The 19,306-nt window shown below is 33.8% G+C and overlaps 2 protein-coding genes across 2 annotated transcripts in view; one reads left to right on the forward strand and one right to left on the reverse strand.

The window, feature by feature from the left end:
* Nucleotides 1-19,306, reverse strand: part of LOC101889582 (mucin-5AC) — a 247,916-nt gene that overhangs the window by 84,597 nt on the left and 144,013 nt on the right. The window lies entirely within an intron of this gene.
* Nucleotides 15,456-16,233, forward strand: LOC109612339 (uncharacterized). Its single transcript, XM_020036301.2, has 2 exons — nt 15,456-15,932; nt 15,990-16,233. Exons 1-2 carry the CDS (start codon nt 15,501-15,503, stop codon nt 16,155-16,157), a joined length of 600 nt encoding a protein of 199 aa, XP_019891860.1. The 5' UTR covers nt 15,456-15,500; the 3' UTR covers nt 16,158-16,233.

The raw sequence follows: 19,306 nt of genomic DNA on the forward strand, positions 1-19,306 counted from the left end.
CTATCATCAACCCTTTCCGAAAATCGTTTTTTATTTGACATTTGAAATATTTCAACATTTTTAAATTTTTATTTTCATTTTTTTTAATAACTAAATAAAGTCAACAACATTACTTTAATTAAAAACATTGGTTTCTTGCCTTCCGTTCGCTTTTTTTTTTCTTTTCAGAAACTTAATTTAAAGTTTTATTAAACTTTCTTTAGCAAAAAAAAAAAAAAAAATACAGCAAAAAAAACTCAACACGCAATCTTGTCATTATGTAGCAGCACAAAATACATTATAGAACCCAACACAACAAGCCAACCAACAACCATCTAACGCAGTGGTTGTTGTAAATTGGAAATTATTGTCAATGTGGTCGGGTCGTCAAGCTTTCTTCTTTTAGTCGTCCGACAAAACTAGATGAGTTTTTTGGAGGGGATATTCGCTTAGCTTTTTTGTTATTAGTCAGTGTATTTCCGCGCTGGCGGTGGCTAATTTTAGCCAAAAACAAAAAGAAAAAAAAATACTCAAAACTATGAAAACAAAACAACCACACAACATTTGCTGTATATATGTGTTGGGACTGCCACACATGTATATAGACATGTATGGCGACAACCAGCAGCATTTGCCTGAAATGACTTTGAAAATGAGCTAGTTTAGAGACATTTTATTTTTGTTTTTGAAAATCCAAAAATTTGTAGAATTTATTTCTTGTTGTTTATCATATCTTTTGTCTCGCCCTTCTTTTTTTTTTTGGATCGTCTTACTTTTCTGAACATCAAAATGATTTACTTGATATTCCCAAAAAAATAGAGAACATAACTTATGGATCACCTTTACCACTCATTCTGTCTTTATTGATAGCATAAAACAAAAGAACTGACAAAAATGGTGGCAGCAGATCACACTTCATCATCATCATCGTCCACTCAATGCCAGGCAATTCTTTTGTCTTCGTAGCAATCTATATAAGTTAGAGGTTATGTTTCGAATAAATTTAATAAATATATTTTGTTTAAAAATACTTTTGACAAACTAATATAATTAATGGGCCTAATAACTAAATATGGCCGGCCAGGCGACAATGCACAGTGCTCTGAAATCGGAAAAAAATGTGGAAAGTTCTGATGACACATGTTCAAAAAGAGATCTTCTGTAGAGGGAATACATAATCTTACTAGAATCTTCAAAAGTATTCAGTAATAAAAAAAACCTACTCGAGATCCCTAATAGCTGGAGGATATTCTTGGAGAAAATTAAGAATAAAACAAGTTAAAAAGCAGTAAGTTCGGACGGACCGAACTTTGAATACCCTCCACCTTTTGGAACGAATTTAAAAATTTTCAAAAAATAAAATTCTTAAAAAATTCTATAAAAATTTTAAAAATACCAAATATAGCCGTCTATTGGGGTCTATACAACGTGGACCTACATAGGCATTGTTTGTCATAAGCCATTACCATATTCAAATTCGAAACTTGAAATAGACGGTGAATAAAGTAGCTAAACATCGTCAAAATATCGTATATAGGGAGGTAGCGTTATATCGGAGCTGTGCAAAGACCTGCACCTGCATAGACAATTATCCGTCACAGGCTGTAGCATCCATTACGAACTTCAAACACCACATCTCAAACAATTTCGATGGGTATTGTACCTAAAATCGTCAAAATACCGAATATAGGGAGGTACTGATATATGGGGCCTATACGAAGACCTGGACCTACATACACAATTTTCTGTCACAGATTGTAGTTCTCATAACGAACTGCAATGCGTAATTTGTAACAACTCTGGTGAATAATGACGCTAAAATCATCAAAATACCGAATATCGGGAGGTACCCGAGGTATGGGGCTATAGGAAGACTTGGACCTGCACAAACAATTTTCTGTCTTAAGGTGTAGTTTTCATTTCGAACTTCAAACACCAAATTTGAAACGATTCCGGTGAATAATGTCGCTAAAATCATCAAAATACCGAATATCGGGAGATACCGCTATATAGGGGGCTATATGCAAACGTGGACCTATATGGTCCATATACGAACTTAAACTGTCTACCTGCTAAATCGACTTAGAATTTTACGCTGATCAAGAATATATATACTTTGTTGGGTCTGACATGAGTATTTCGAGGAGTTACAAACGGAACGACAAAGTTAATATACCCTCCATAGTATGGTGGAGGGTATAACAAGTAAAATATATACGTACAAACGTTTAGAAAATGTGGAGGTGCCAGATATAGCAGATCGAAGTATTCCATTTTAATACTTCATCTAATACAGATAAAAATATTGGCATGTTCAAAACTTGAAGGCAAGCTAACATTTATATGCAATTTTATGCGAAATCATAAATTCCATATACATTTCAGGTTTCTGGTTGAGAGACTTGTTTCGCAAGTTATAACAGATATAAGTATTGGAAATTGTGATCCTTTGTGGGTTCGCAGATATCTATCATCTTCACAACAGATCTTGTGAATCTTGGCAAAAATGTGTGTATGTGTGAAATTTGAAGAGAGTTGGATGCCTTCTCCGCTTTTTCTGAGCATTTTGTGTTTCAAAATTAGTGGACCCATATATCCCATCTTCACACCAGAGCTTGGGTTAATAAAAATATTGTGATGTGTGAAATACGACAAGAAGCGGAAGCTTACTTTGGATTTTATAATCGTATTGGTTATTCAAAACTTTGACCCTTTGTGGGGGAGGTACCAAAGAGAGGGTCCGATCTCTATCACCTATATAACCGATCTTGTGTTAAAAGAAAAATTGAGATATGCCAAGTCTGAATGAGATCGGATGTTTTATGTTCGCTTTTTATGAGCATCATTGATATTCAAAATTTTGAACCTTTGTGGGGAAGGTACCAGAAGGAGTGGACCAATATACTCCACCTTCACACCAGACCTTGGGTTAATAAAAATACTGTGATGTGGACTCTTACATCACTTTTGGTAAGAGTTATAATTATTCAAAATCTTGACCCTTTGTGGGGGAGGTACTTGATGGAGTGGACCGATATTGTCCATATTGTCTCACCTGACCTCGCACTGATTCAAATATTAGAATATGTAAAGGTGGAGCAAAATCGGATTACTCCTTCACTTTCTGTGCAATATTTATTTTTTTTTTTTTGAAAATGTTGACCTTTTTTGGGGAGGTACCAGAATTAGTGGACCGATATTGCCCATCTCCGAACTCGATCTAAGTTTGATAACAACATTACAATGTACCAAGTTTGGACCAAATCGGATACTCCCCTCGAGAGTCATCGTGCGCACCAGCCAGCAGACAGACATACGGACGGAAGGTCATCGCTAGATCGAATCAAAATATCCAGAAATGCACATACAGGATTAGGTATAATTCTGAAATTTGGAAAAACAGTCCTTGTTGGTGTACTGGATAGATGCACCAAAGGGTTTTTGGAAATTCGAACTTTAAGGTTACAAAAGGTTCTAAACTACTTAAATGGTACCACTTTGTAGTATATGAACGGATAGTGCTAAAAACTTGAAATTTGATATGGAACTCATGGTTGGAAAGTAAGTTTAAAGGTGGTTTCAGAAATTCTTGCTAAGTGTACAAACTGTACTAAATAGTACTGAATTCGGAACAGATTGGTGAATGGATGAAGCTGTAATTTTGAAATTTTGTAATGAGGTCCATGTTGGTGGTATGTTTGTGATAAAGAGGTGGTCTTGCAATTGTGTACTACTAGAGCCCGAGAAGTACTAAATAGTGTTATATTTGATATAATTTAGTACAGATATCACTTGAAATCTGAAATTTGGTATTAGGGTCGCCCGTTCGTGTGTAACCTGAACATATGATGGTGGTTTCGAAAATGTGTACCATAATTGTACGGAAAGTACTAAGTAGAACTTAATCGGTTATTTGGTAAAGGGTTAGAGCTGGATTGCTGAAATTTGATATTGGTATCCAGTACAATTTTGATGGTACTAAATGGTACTAATTTTGAAACGGTTTGGTAAAGGGTGAACGGGTGCAGCTGAAATATCGTATTGGGGTACCTGTTGCTGATTCGGTTTGTGTTAATGTGGAGGTTTTCGAAATGTGTACTGCAATTGCCCGAAAAGTACTAAATAGTGCTATATTTGGTACAATTTGGTATTGGGTGAATAGATAGTGCTTGAAATCTGATATTTGATTTTAAAGTGGCCGTTCATTTGCAGCCCGGACATATGGAGGTAGTTTCGGAAATGTGTGATATAATAGTACGAAATCTACTAAATTTGGTATTGAATGAGGGGGTAGGGCTGAAATTTTTAAATTTGTTATTGACTAAAGGGATAAGGCTGGAATTCTTAAATTTGATATTGAGGTCCCTATTGGTATCTGGATTCGATGTTTGGCGGTGGTTTGGAAACGTAAACTACAATTGTACGAAAAGTACTGGGTTGTACTAAACTGGGATAGAACTTTAATCCTGAAATTAGATATTGAGGTCTTTGTTGGTATCTGGGATTGAGATATGAATGTAGTTTCGGCAATGTATTTTATAATTGTACGAAAAGTGCCAAATAGTACCAAATCTTGTATTGGGTGAAGGTATAGAAAAAAATTCTATGTTTGAGATTTGTCGGTGGTTTGTAAATGCATCCGATATTTGAACGAAAAATAGTAAGTATTACTAAATTTGCTGTTGTATAAAGGGATAGGTCTGGAATCATCAGATTTAATATTGAGGTTTCTATTGGTATGTGGAATTGAGATATCGAGGTTGTTTTGGAAGTGTGTGTATAAATTGTTCGAAAATTACTAAATGGTACTAAATTTGGTATTGGGTGAAGGGTTAGGGCTGAAATCCTTAGATTTGATATTGATGTTCGAAAAGTACTAAATGGTATTAAATTTTGGTATTGGGTGAGGTTTATATTGAGGTTTCTATTGGTATGTGGAATTGAGATATCGAGGTTGTTTTGGAAGTGTGTACATAAATTGTTCGAAAAGTACTAAATGGTACTAAATTTTGGTATTGGGTGAAGGGATAGGGCTGAAATCCTTAGATTTGATATTGATGTTCGAAAAGTACTAAATGGTACTAAATTTGGTATTGTTCGAAAAGTACTAAATGGTACTAAATTTGGTATTCGGTGAAGGGATAGGCCTGAAATCCTTAGATTTGATATTGATGTTCGAATAGTACTAAAGGGTACTAAATTTGGTATTGTTCGAAAAGTACTAAATGGTACTAAATTTGGTATTGGGTGAAGGGATATGGCTGAAATCCTTAGATTTGATATTGATGTCTCTCTCTCTGTTGATATCTCGAATTTAGAAATGGAGGTGGTTTTGGAAATGTGTACTATAATTGTACGAAATGTACTAAATGGTACTAAATTTGGAATTAGGTGAAGGGATGGGGCTGGAATTCCTAAATTTTTTTTTGAGGTCGCTGTTTGTAACTGGAGTTGAGATATGGAGGTAGTTTTGGAAATGTGGTACCACATATTACTAAATTTGGTATTGGGTGAAGGGATAGAGCTGGAAAGTTAACATGGAAGTCACTTTTGGTGTCTGTGGTTGAGCGAGGAAGCTTTTTTGAATATCCCTACTATAATTGTACTAAATTTGGCAATGGGAGAAGAAACAGAGCTGGGCCTCAATTCTTGTTCTATGAAAATGTGAAAAGAAAATTTCTATTAAGGAAAGAAATGTCAGATGAAAAATTTTATAAAGGGAATTATTTTTCATTTCATATTTTCATAGAACAAGAATCCAGCCCCTGGAATCGGGAAATTTGATATGGATGACACTGTTAGGTTTCTAGAGTTTACATATGGAAACGATAAATTAGTTTTGGATAGAAAAATTGGATTTGCACCCATTGTGCACGGATTTAAAAATATCCTCCTCGGCAAAATTTCAGAATGAATGATTTTGAAGACTATTTGGGGTAAATGGTAAAAATGTTCCTACTATTCCTTCTACATAAGAAACAACTTGAACAAAATATAAAATCTTGAAAGTCAGAAAATTTAGTACGATGTATGAAGTGTTGATAAAAAAAATGTTTTTGAGATTGAAATTGTGAATTTTGAATACTAAAATGACCTATCACGAACTGTTGGAACAAATTAGAACATTTAAGGTAGACTTTTCGCTGACGACGTGGCAGACACTAGCTAGATTTTTAATAAGCAAGTAATTTTATTAAAATTTCTGTGTTTCTGTGTTATTGATTATCAATTTTCTGTCCCAATATTAACAACCAAATACTTTATGTGCACATACGGCCGGCCTGTGGTCACCTGGGAGACATATTGCACTTAAAATTATACGTAAATGAACAAAATAGTAATTTTCAACTAGAAATGCGTGGCCACTGGCATTTATTTATTTTTACTTTTTTTGCCTCTAACCTCATCACATAACTGGTCCGGTTTCCCCTAAAATTCAAAATTGGTTTTTACTCCATTTCAGAGACGACTGACTGTTTTATCGATACGAAAACAAAACCTACGCAAAAATTGATATGTTTTTTTTTTGGATATTCGATATTAGCTGACTGGCGACACTAAAGCTAAATATTTGAAAAAAAAAAAAAAAAATGATACAACACCCAATATTGTTTGCCACCATGGCAGTAGAAGACAACAAGCGGAATAACAACCATATGTATTCCCTGGCTAATACCTGAAATAAAATGCATAGATCGGACTATAATGGTGGGTTTATGCAGCATACCATGGCTATTGATGTTGGTATTGCATTATTTTGTAGCTAATACTCCTTTTTCGAATAGTTGGTAGGAATTGAAATTTCATTGAAATTAAATTTTGTGAACACCAGCGACAAAACATTAGCAAAAGTGACATTTATTGTCACATACGGGGTGAGATGAAAAAATTGCAACCAACTTCAGACTGCTGTCATTTCGAAGCCACTCGTCCGACAGCTATTAAAATGATTCCAGTGACAGCTCTTTATATTGTTTACAAGCCTTCAAAAGCATTTTGGTGAGAATTTTCCACAAAAAAAAAGTTATTCGTGATGGAATTCAAGCGTGATAGGGTGATTTCTTTATATTTGGCTGGAAGACCGCAAGTGGCTATCGTTAAAGCACTCCAGCATTTAAATGAGAATAAATCTTTTGTGTCTCGTACTATCGCTCGTTAGCGTGATATAGGTAGCGTAGCCCAAAGTCAATGGTTCAGAAAAGAAGAGTTCAGAAATGGTTCGAAAAGTAAAGAATCGACTTAATTGAAACCCGTGTTGCAGTGACCGAAAAATGACTCGTAAGCTGAACATATCGCAATATTCCATTCGGCAAATATTGAGATATGAGCTCGGGGGGTAAAGCCACTGAAATTCCAAAAAGTGCAAGAACTTACACCGCAACAGTAAGACACCGCAATAGACTCAAAATAGCTAAAGAGTTGCTTCGCTTGCCCGAAAGTGGTGAACTACCGAATTTGGTTTTCTCCGTCTCCGATCAGAAAACATTCGTAGTCCAGCAGTTTGTAAACTAACAAAATTATCGTGTTTACTTGCCAAAGAGGTCAGCTGAAAATGTGCACCTTCGGTTGGCCACCAGAACTCAAGCGCCGGCTATGGTGATGGTGTGGGCCGCCATAACAGCTGATGGTCGCTCTCCGCTCGTATTAATCGACCATGGCATCAGAATTAATGCAGAATATTGTCGCGAAAATATTCTGGAGGGTGTATTAAAGCCTTGCGCACGCAAACATTTTAACCGCAGACCTTGGGCATTCCAACAGGACTCAGTACCATCGCACTCAGCAAGCGCCACCCAAGAATGGTTACAAAATGAGGTTCCTCGCTTCATTTCCAGCGCACAATGGCCATCAAAATCTCCGGATACCAATCCGTTGGACCATTGTGTCTGAAGTATTTTGGAACGTAAGGTTGGCACTAAAAAATACCAAAGTGTCGATCATCTCAAGCAAGCGCTTCGCCGGGAATGGGCCAAAATACCGCAGCGCAACATTCGGGCAGCGTGTGACGGTTTCATTGGCCGGTTTCATTTGAAGGTCATAATTCGTCCCAAAGGTGACCAATTCGAACAAATCTAAACTTATTCTAAAATTTGATGCTATTTCCGACATTTTTTGCTTTCATTCAACAAAATTACAAAAAAAAAAAAAAAATAAAAATCATGGCGTTTGACTTTGTTGCAGTTTTTTTTATCTCACCCTGAATATCTCAGAAAACTTGATGTGCTCCAAAAATCGTTAAAAACTTCAATAAACTTCTAGATAACAGAATTCTGGTGAAAATAGCTCCCAGTTTCTGTTGGAAGCTTACTTCAAGTCGGACCACAATTTCTTTTCCTTTACCAAATTCTGCAAATCTTAATCGAAAAACAAACCCCAAATCTATTTTTTTTCTGACAAAGCGATTGATTTATGTTTTTCTTAATTATTATCTAAGCTGATTAATTTGGAATAAATTGGTTGACGATTTGTTTTACTCATCTCATTTAGGTCAAGACTGGAATTTTTAATTTGAAAATTTCTCTCTGTTTTTAATTTTTTGGCGACTAATATCTTCCCACACTCAACGTGGTTGTGCTAATATGAATCAGAATTCTAAAATTTTTTTTTTTTAGAAATAGTTGACAGATGTTGAATTTATCAAAGAAAATAAAAATAAACAGATATGAAAACAAGAGGCACAGTTGTTTGGTATAACAAAAAAAAAAAATATATCCGGTTGGCCAAACTATTTATTCCGTATATAATGGGAACATCTAAGTTATGGGCAAAGTTGATGCTAAGGGTTATATGGACCTACATTGACAATTTCTTATGAGGATATTTTCTGCCCATTACAATTTTAAAATATTGCATACAACCACTTGGGTTTGAAAATGTTCCTACAGAACCCTCACATCGCCCAAAATCGTCCGATACCGTATGAGGTCTATGAAAAAAATTGCAGGGCAAAATTTCGCCCAAGCAGTAACCAAAAACACCGACTTGAAGCCAATTTGATTTGAAATTGATATAGAAACATTTAAAGTACCGAGAATAGGAAGATAACTATATATAAGGCCAATACCAAACAGTGGACCAATATTCGACATATTCTAGGGGGGAAGGTTGGCATCTCCTGGGTCATTGAACAACAACTAATTTGGCTGCAAAATTGATCGGAAAATAGAGAGCTTAGAAAGTACTTAAAATCGGATAATGAAATTAAAAAATTTGCAGTTAATTTGGAAAAAGTGCTAAATTTTGTCGAAAACAATTTAAAAAGTATCAGTCGGTTTTGCCGACAGATGTATACCCTCAGCCAATGGACGATAAATTAAAAATATTTTGACTTATGTTATGATTAGTCAAATGTTTAACCCCTTATGGAGTAGGTTCCGAAGGAATGGGCCAATATTGTCAATTTCATATCGGACCTAAATAAATATGATATGAATATTGCGACTTGCCAGGTTTTGACCACCCCGACTAATTTCTTTACTTTACATTAAATATGTCATAATTTGTAGAAAATGTTAAAAGGGCATAAGGTACTATATATTTTCGACCAAAATATTCCACTTTCAGATTGAAAAATTGGTATGGCAAAATTACAAGAAAATCGAACATTTATATCCAATTTTATGCGAAATCATAAATTCCATATTCAGCTCAGGTTTCTGGTTGAGAGAAATTGTTCCGCAAGTTATGACAGAAAAAAGTATTGAAAATTGTAAAAATTTGTGGGTGAGTTGCCAGAAGGGGTTCGCAGATATACATCATCTTCACATCAGATCTTGTGTTAGCAAAAAGTTTTGGATGTGTGAAATTTGAAGAAAGTTGGATTCTTATTTCGCTTTCTTTCAGCGTTTTGTTTTTCAAAATCTTGAACCCTATGTGGGGGAGGTACTAGGAGAAATGGTTCGATATCTACCATATTTTTAACAGATCTCGTGTTGATGGAAATATTGAGATGTACCAAGTCTGGGATGGAATCGGATGTTTTCTTATTTTGAGCCTCACGGATACCCAAAATGTTGACCTTTTTGTGGGGGAGGTACCAGGAGTGGACCGATATATTCCATCTTCAGACCATCCCTTGGGATAAAAAAAACTATTGTGATTTGTGTAATTTGAAGAGAACCAGTTGCTTATTTCGGTTTATTAAAATCGTTTTGGTTATTCAAAACTTTGACCCTTTGTGGGGGAGGTACCAGAAGAAATGGTCCGATCTCTACCGTCTTTATAACAGATCTTGTGTTGATGGAAATATAGAGATGTGCCAAGTCTGAATGGAATCGGATGTTATTTTCGTATTTTATGAACTAAATGGATATTCAAAATTTTGACCCTTTGTGGGGATGGTACCAGTAGGAGTGGACCGATATATTCCGTCTTAACACCATACCTTGGAATAATAAAAATATTGCGATGTGTGTAATTTGAAGACCATCGGACACTTATTTCACATGTTATAAGAGTTGTAATTATTCGAAATTTTGACCCTTTGTGGGGAAGGTACTTGATAGAGCGGACCGATATTGTCCATTTTCACACCTGACCTAGCACTGATGCAAATACTAGGAAGTTGGAGGAAAATAGGGTCATCCTTTCTCTTTCTGTGCAGTAAAATATTTTTTTTTTTTGAAAATTTCGACCTTATGTGTGAAGAAAGGATTGAAGCGATATTGTCCATCTCCGAACTGGAACTAAGTTTGATAATAACATTACGATGTATCAAGTTTGGACCAAACCCTTCGAGAGTTATTGTGCGCTCCAGACTGCCAAACAAACGGTAGTCGGACATCGCTAGATCGACTTCTAATGCCCTAAAACGGATTTGGTCGAAAGAGATCTAGGGAGGCACGTTTTGGCCGTATCAAATGATATATACCCTCTTCTCTAGTCATATGACCGAGGATATAATAAGAGAATATTTTCGCGATTTTTGGCAACATTGATGCAAATGTTTCCTTCACATATAATGTGAGTAGAATTTCCTTCTCTTTGGTGACTAATAGTGAAATTTGATGAAGAATATTTTTATCTTTGACGTCATCCTTCTAAAATGATGATTTGTGAGCATGGCTTTAACCCTAAAATGTGTGTTTATGAATTTCTGGCTTTTAGGTAAGATTTATACTGTGTAGATCCTATTGTAGAATTTTATGAAAAATAATTTGGTAGAATATTTTGTCTTGCTACGATCAAGTTGAAGTGGATTTTGGAACCATATTTTGACAAAAAATGACCAAAAACACCCCTTTGGTGACTCGACTGAGAATTAACATTTTTGAATAAAATAATCCTCGCATTGTTATAAATAATAATGCCGAAGCTGACTTTCACATAAAAAGAACGGATTCGAAGAAATTTTTAATCCGAAAATATCCTTAAGTGTTAAAGAGGGACTTTGTAGACTTTCAAAACGACCCAACTTTTATAAGCTCCTGGAATAATTCAATAATTTATTTTTTATATTTTATTTATTTTTATATATCTTTTATATTTTTTATTTATATCTCTTACTCGAATATTATATAAATGAAATATCGCCCCAGAACCAAGAACCTTCAAACTAAACCATTCTTCAAAAATAATATCTCGACACTTTAGACTCTATTTGTACCCAAGAGTTATGCACTAAATACTCCTGTCCATCAAAACCCGCCTTCGACCCAAATTCAACATCCCAACATGACCCATATTTGCTTTACAAATTTGTAAATATTTTGCCAAATGTTCATGTTTGCGGAACAAACGAAAAATTACCACAATTCTTGTCAATGTTGTGGTATCCATGGCTGTGTGTGTTTATTTTGGGTAAGGTATATCAATTTCTGTTTTAAATAAAACTAATGTGTGCGTGTGTTTTCCTACTCCCACCTCTGCCGTTTCCAAATGAAATGAAATAAAATTTAATGATTATGTTTTTTGGTGGGGGGGGGATACATGTTAATTTGAAATGTTATCTTGTTTTGTGAAGTTTCACCGAATTTGGTAGGTGGGTCGAAAGAGAGAGAGACAGCGAGAGATGGGGAGTCTCCCATTTTTTGTTGCCAAAAACCCAAGTAGAGAAGGAATAACGGGTCTATTTATCAGGGTAATTATAATAAAAAGGAATAACGGTTGTCAAAATTGTTTAAGTTTTAACGATAATTAGTTCATAACTATGATGACGTGAATGTGAAGGTAGGCGTATGTGTGTGGATGTTGAAAATAGCGTTTTTGGGTTATGATTTTGGGTTCTGGGTGAATGGTAATTTTAGATAAAAACATCATAAAATTTATTTCAATAATTTTTGATAAATATAACATTATGGGAACAGATTTGAGTTTATTTTAGCCAGTCATCTTGGGATGTGTAGAAAATATAGCGGTTCTCAGTTAGACAACAAAAAGGTTTTTAGTAAATATTTTTCGGAATAATAAGTACGCAGTTATCATATAATAGATGGAAGAATTGTTTCAAATATTCCCCCTAATGGTAATGGAATTATGAGCTGGGTTACGAAAATGTTTGCCCTCAAAAAAAAAAAAATAAATAAATAAATAAATACATAAATAAATAAAAAAATAAATAAATAAAATAAAATAAAAACAATTATTCTCAAAAATTAGGATTATTGCTACCTAAAAGAAATTGTGTTGGGATTCATAATATGATATTGTTAATTATCTCAAGTTTTCTAATACTTATCGATATTTTTTAACAGCTACTGCAATTGTTTGTTTGGGGAAGAAAATTTTAAACCCAAAATAAGGTACCTGTAAAAAAAAAGGAAAACAAGAAATAAAATTTAATATTATTATAGAATAACGTTATATTATAGTATAACGTTATGATCTTATATAGGGCTTGCAAATAAATATTTATAAATAAAATCCAGCTAAATTTAGAACAAACTTAAGACCAGTAAGGAAAAGTCAAAAGTCGGACAGGGTCGATTATATGATACCCTACACCACTTAACATATTTAGTAGAGCTCCAATAACAAAAGAATTTATTTGAAGTAGATCAACCTTTGGCTATAGAATAGTTATAATTTAGTTTCAGAGAGAACGAATATAGGGTGAGATAAAAAATACTGCAACAAAGTCAAACGCCATAATTTTTACATTTTTTTTTAATTTTATTGAACGAAAGTAAAAAATGTCGAAAATATCAAATTTTAGAATAAGTTGAGATTTGCTCGAATTGGTCATCTTTGCCACGAATTATGGCCTACAAACGGCCAATGAAACCGTCACACGCTGCCCGAATGTTGATCTGCGGCATTTTGGCCCATTCCCGGCGAAGCGCTTGCTTGAGGTCATCAACACTTTGGTATTTTTTAGTGTCAACCTTACTTTCCAACTCAATAGTCCAACGGATTGGTATCCGGAGATTTTGTTGGCCATTGTGCGCTGGAAATGAAGCGAGGGACATCATTTTGTAACCATTCTTGGGTGGCGCGAGCTGAGTGCGATGGTCCTGAGTCCTGTTGGAATGTCCAATGTCGGAGGCCAAAATGTTTGTGTGCCCAAGGCTTTCTCATACCCTCAAGAATATATTCACGATAATATTCCGCATTTATTTTAATGCCACGGTCGATTAATACAAGCAGAGAGTGACAATCGGCTGTTATGGCGGCCCACACTAACACCATGACCGGCGCTTGAGTTCTGGTGGCCAACCGAAAGTGCACATTTTCAGCTGACCTCCTTGGGAAAGTAAACACGATCATTTTGTTTGTTTACCAACTGCTGGACAATTGTGGCGAATGTTTTCTCATCGGCGAAAACCAAATTCGGCCAAGCGAAGCAACTCTTTAGCTCTTTTGAGTCTATTGCTGTGTTTTTCTTGTGTGTTCTTGTACGTTTTGGAATCTCCCCGAGCTCATTTTTCAATATTTGGCGAATGGAATATTGCGATATGTTCAGCTCACGAGCCATTTTTCAGTCACTGCGACGCGCGTTTCGATCAAGTCGCTTCTTTACTTTTCGAACCTATTCTGCTGATGTTGCTGTTTCCTCCGTCTACTTCCCTGACGTCGGGCTATGCTACCAGTATCACGGTAACGAGCGATGGTACGAAACACTACAGATTTATTCACATTTAAATGCTGGAGTGTTCTAACGATAGCCACTTGTGGTTTTCAAGCCAAATATAAATAAATCAGACTATCACGCTTGAATTCCATCACGAAAAATTTTTCTGCTGGAAAATTCTCACCAAAATGCTTAGCGTACGCTTGTATACAATATAATCAGCTATCACTGGAATAGTTTTAACAGCTGTCGGACGAGTGGCTTAGAAATGACAGCAGTTTGAAGTTGGGCGCAGTTTTTTCATCGATAATTTTTTGAAAAAAAAAAAAAAAAAAAAAAAAAAAATATATATATATATATATATATATATATATATATATATATATATATATATATATATATATATATATATATATATATATATATATAAAACCGATAACTCTTAGTTTCGATTTCAAAAAAATTTGAGAAAAAATTAAAAACAACCCAAGCAATGGAAACTGAATTATAATCTCATAATTAATAATAATAATTAAAAATTGTCATATTTATCGTTATCGATAAATTTTTTTAAAAATAATAAAAATCGGTATCTATTTGATTTGATTTTTAATTTTGAATATCATAACTGCATAAAAAATTCATTGCGATAGAAAAATCGATTTATACAGCAATGGATATTTTTCGATAATTTTTGGAAAAAGTATTAAAAATCGATAACCCTTACTTTCGATCTCAAAAATATCGAGAAATAATTTTAAAAAATCCCTACGCAATGAATATTGAACTATAATCCAATTAATTAATAATATTAATCAAAAATTGTAATATTTATCGTTATCGATAAGTTTTTGAAAAATTATAAATATTTGGTAGCTGTTGGATTTGATTTTTTTAGTTTGATGTTTAATTTTGAGTATCACGATTGCATAAAAATTCTTTGCGATAGAAAAATCAATTTATATATCTATCGATAATTATCGATAATTTTTGGAAAATATATTAAAAATCGATAACTCTTAGTTTCGATTTCAAAAATATCGAGAAATTACCAAGTAATGAAAATTAAATTATGATCCCATTAATTAATATTTTTAATAAAAAATTGCCATATTTATCGTTGTCGATAATTTTTTGAAAAAATAGTAATAATCGATAGCTGTTTGATTTGGGTTTTGATTTTGATTATCATAACTGCATAACAATTCCTTGCGATGGAAAAATGTATAATCCCATAATGAAAAGGTCTCGAAAAAAAAAATGTCGATCACATCGACACCATAAATTTCAGTTATGCCTGTTGCATGACACTAACTCACTCAACAACAACGTATTACAAAATAAACAACCAATTTTCAAAATCGATTAACTAATCTAAACAACAATAACAAACAAGGAAATTACATGTTGTCACATTGGTGGGAACACAGAACCCCAACCAAAACCCATATAAAACCCACTTAGTAGAACTGCAAAACTTCAGTCATTTCGTAAAACCTGTGTCCGAAAAAAAATGTCGCTATATATTCAAGATTTTTGGAAAATATTCGTTTTACTAATACTTTGTGACATTTTCTCTTCATCACATGGAACCATACACATATTCCTTCCCGAAGATGCCGGTATATTTTCCGATTGTGATGACAAGCCGGATGTTTTGGGGTTGGACAGCCTCTTCGATATGTCCAATTTAGAAGTCGAGATCCTGGAAGAAAGTGCCAGTATAGAGGGCTATGTCGAAGTGATATGGGATGTGGAACCTACCGATCGTGTAGATTTTAAAGCCGATTTGCTAAAATCGGCTCGAGGTGGTTGGCAACCGACGGTGTTTTCAATGGTCCAAAAGGATTTCTGTTCAACTCTGTTCGAAGAGGATGGATTTTGGTATAAAGCCTGGGGTCAGTTTGTCGACGAAGAGGATCGCAAGTGCATCAATCACAAGGGGGTAAGTGCGGAAGAAAGTAAGGAAGAAAGAGGCGATTAATTGTGGCTTGTGTTGTAGGTGACCTATCATCACATTCCCTTCCATTTGCAACTGGCCGTTGACATTGAGGGCGAAAGGTTATCGGGGCTGCACAAGGCTGTCTTCGAGTTGCAGGCCTACGATGAGAATGACCATGAACGAAGCTCCGTTTGCATTCAAATGCTTTTGGATGTCATAAACAAATAGTGGGGTGGGGTGGGTTTTTATTAATACGATTCGGAAATTTGTTGTTGTTTTTTATCTCACTTAAATAAAATCTTGAAATTCGAAGGGTCACATGTTTTCACAGGTCTTTGGAATATAGAAGCACTTTATAGATGATCTATGGACAAAAATCCTATAAAAATCGTTCTGTAAAAGGCCAAATAAATGCTTTATTTCTCTAGATGCCACCTAAAAGGACTTCTGTAAATAGAAAATCCATTTAAGTCCTTCCACCTATCCGTTGTAGATTTTCCTTATATAGAAGACCTATTCGGGGCCTTATATAGAAATAAGATAATCTTTTGGCCTTAACAAAAATGCGGACCTTTCTAATTTGTGGGCATATTTTTATATAACATGAAATTCTACTACTAAAAAGTGGCTGTAAATAGTATATGCATTTTGATATATATCCTACTTAGCAAATCGAATTACGACAATTGGTAAATAAATCAGAATTCCATGAGATATCACTTCAGAAATCTATCCGGCATCGGTCCGACAACTCTTCTACTTATACAGATTTAGTTTACGAGATTTGGCATATAAATCCGAATTCCGTCAGATATTACTTCAGAAATCTATCAGGCATCGATTCGACAAATCTTATATTCTTTCAGATTTTTTCATAAATGCCCCTCAGAGTCAAGTCGGAAAGAGGACAAAAAATAGATAATCATTAGGATTTTAACCACTCATATAATATTCATTCGGAAGTCCGAATGAGATCTCATCCGAAATTGAAAGTATTTTCGCAACCTGCATACTGAAGTCAAACCGAGCTTTCCCAGTTTGGTTTACTGCATGGATTGGGGCCATGCGACAAGTCTCCCTGCAGATACATATATAAATATAATCTCCGAGAGATCTTCCAAAGGACTTCTTCTCTTCTAGAAAATAAATTCCGTGTTTTATAGAAAGGAAGACCTAAGATGGGTCATCCCTATAAATAATCCATAGACAGATCGTGAAACGATATAAAGCTTTCTTTCGGTCTTCTACAGATAAAGGACATTATAAGGGATTTGTATGGATGGAAGCCTTTCAAATATGTGCTTTGTAAATAGCAGACTTTCAAAATGTATTTTATGAATAGAACACTAGTATGAGGTCTTCGAAGGTCGAAGACCAGACCTACCTTTCTTCCTTTCTTTAACAACGTGGATAATAGTATTGTTTCGGATAAGGTGGATAAATTTTAAATGGAGATACTATTTTACATTTTTTCGGATAATATGGATAATATTTTAATTTTTACATTGTTGATAAGGCTTTCATATTTTATGGATAATATTTAATCTCTTTTAATTTTGATAGTATTTGTATTTATTTTGGTGCAAGCAAATAATATTTTTACCTGATTTCAATAACGTGGATAAAAGTTCTTCCATATTTTTCCTTTTTTTTGTATTTCGATAATGTGAATAATATTGTTACGCTATTTGGATAATGTGTATTACATTTTGGCCATATTCGGATAGGGTGGATAATATTTTTACTAATTCGGATAACGGGATAATACTTTTACTTCATCGGATAACGTGGATAATATTTTTACTATATTAGGATAACGTGGATAACATTTTGACAACATTTAAATAACGTGGATAATATTTTTATTATATTCGGATAACGCGGATAACACTTTTTACTATATTTGCATAAGTAGATAATAGTTTTACTATATTTGGATAACATGGATAATATAACGGATAATATTGGAATAAAGAGGATAATATTTAACGTGGATAATATAACGGATAATATTGGGATAACGTGGATAATATTTATACTATATTTGGACAACGAGGATAATAATTTCACTATATTTGTATAACGTGGATAACATTTTTACTCAATGCGGATAACGTGGATAATATTTTTAGTATATTTGGATAACGTGGATAACATTTTTACTCTATTCGGATAACGTGGATAATATTTTTACTATATTTGGATAACGTGGATAATATTCGGATAACGTGGATAACATTTTTACTATATTTGGACAACGGGGATAATTTTCGGATAACGTGGATGATATTTTTACTATATTTGGATAATGTGGATAATATATTAACTTTATTCGGATAATGCGGATATTATTTTTACTATATTCGGATAACGTGAATAATACTTTGACTATATTTGGATGAAGTGGATAACGTTTTTACCATATCCGGATAACGTGGATAATATTTTTACTATATTAGGATTACGTGGATAATATTTGGAATATATTTATTCCAACTCGGATAACGTGGATAACATTTTTACCATATTCGGATAACGTGGATAATATTTTTACTATATTAGGATAACGTGGATAATATTTGGAATATATTTGGATAACGTTGATAACATTCTGACCACATTCAGACAACCTGGATAACACGGATAATATTTTGAACACATTCGGATAAGGTGGATAATATTTTTACTATATTAGAATGAAGTGGATAATATTTTTACTACATTCGGATAAAGTGGATAATATTTTTATTATACTTGGATAACGTGGATAATATTTTTAATATATTTGGATAACGTGGAAAACATTTTTACCCTATTCGGATAACGTGGATAATATTTTTACTATATTAGGATAACGTGGATATTATTTTTACTATATTTGGATAACGTTGATAACATTTTGGCAACATTTAGACAAACTGGATAACATTTTGGCAACATTTAGACAAACTGGATAACATTTTTAAAATATTTGGATAACGTGGATAATATTTTGACCACATTTAGATAACGCGGATAAAAATTCTACTATATTTGGATAACGTGGATACTATTTTTACTATATTCGGATAACGTGGATAATATTTTGACCACATTCGGATAAGGTGGGTAATATTTTTATTACATTTGGATAACGTGGATAATATTTTTAGAACATTCGGATAAGGTGGATAATATTTTTATTTTATTTGGATTACGTGGATAATATTTTACTACATTCGGATAAGATGGATAATATTTTTTTATATTCGGATAACGTGGATAATATTTTTATTATATTTGGATTACGTGGATAATATTTTATTACATTCGGATAAGATGGATAATATTTTTTTATATTCGGATAACGTGGATAATATTTTTACTACATTCGGATA

This window comes from Musca domestica, unplaced genomic scaffold (assembly GCF_030504385.1).
Source record: "Musca domestica strain aabys unplaced genomic scaffold, Musca_domestica.polishedcontigs.V.1.1 35, whole genome shotgun sequence".
NCBI classification, from domain to species: domain Eukaryota; kingdom Metazoa; phylum Arthropoda; class Insecta; order Diptera; family Muscidae; genus Musca; species Musca domestica.

What these genes read in the sequence shown, in the direction of transcription:
- LOC109612339 (XM_020036301.2), top strand. Translation starts at nt 15,501, where the DNA reads ATGTCGCTATATATTCAAGATTTTTGGAAAATATTCGTTTTACTAATA. An exon ending in AGTGCATCAATCACAAGGGG is followed by an intron (nt 15,933 to 15,989) that starts GTAAGTGCGGAA and finishes CTTGTGTTGTAG; the next exon opens with GTGACCTATCATCACATTCC.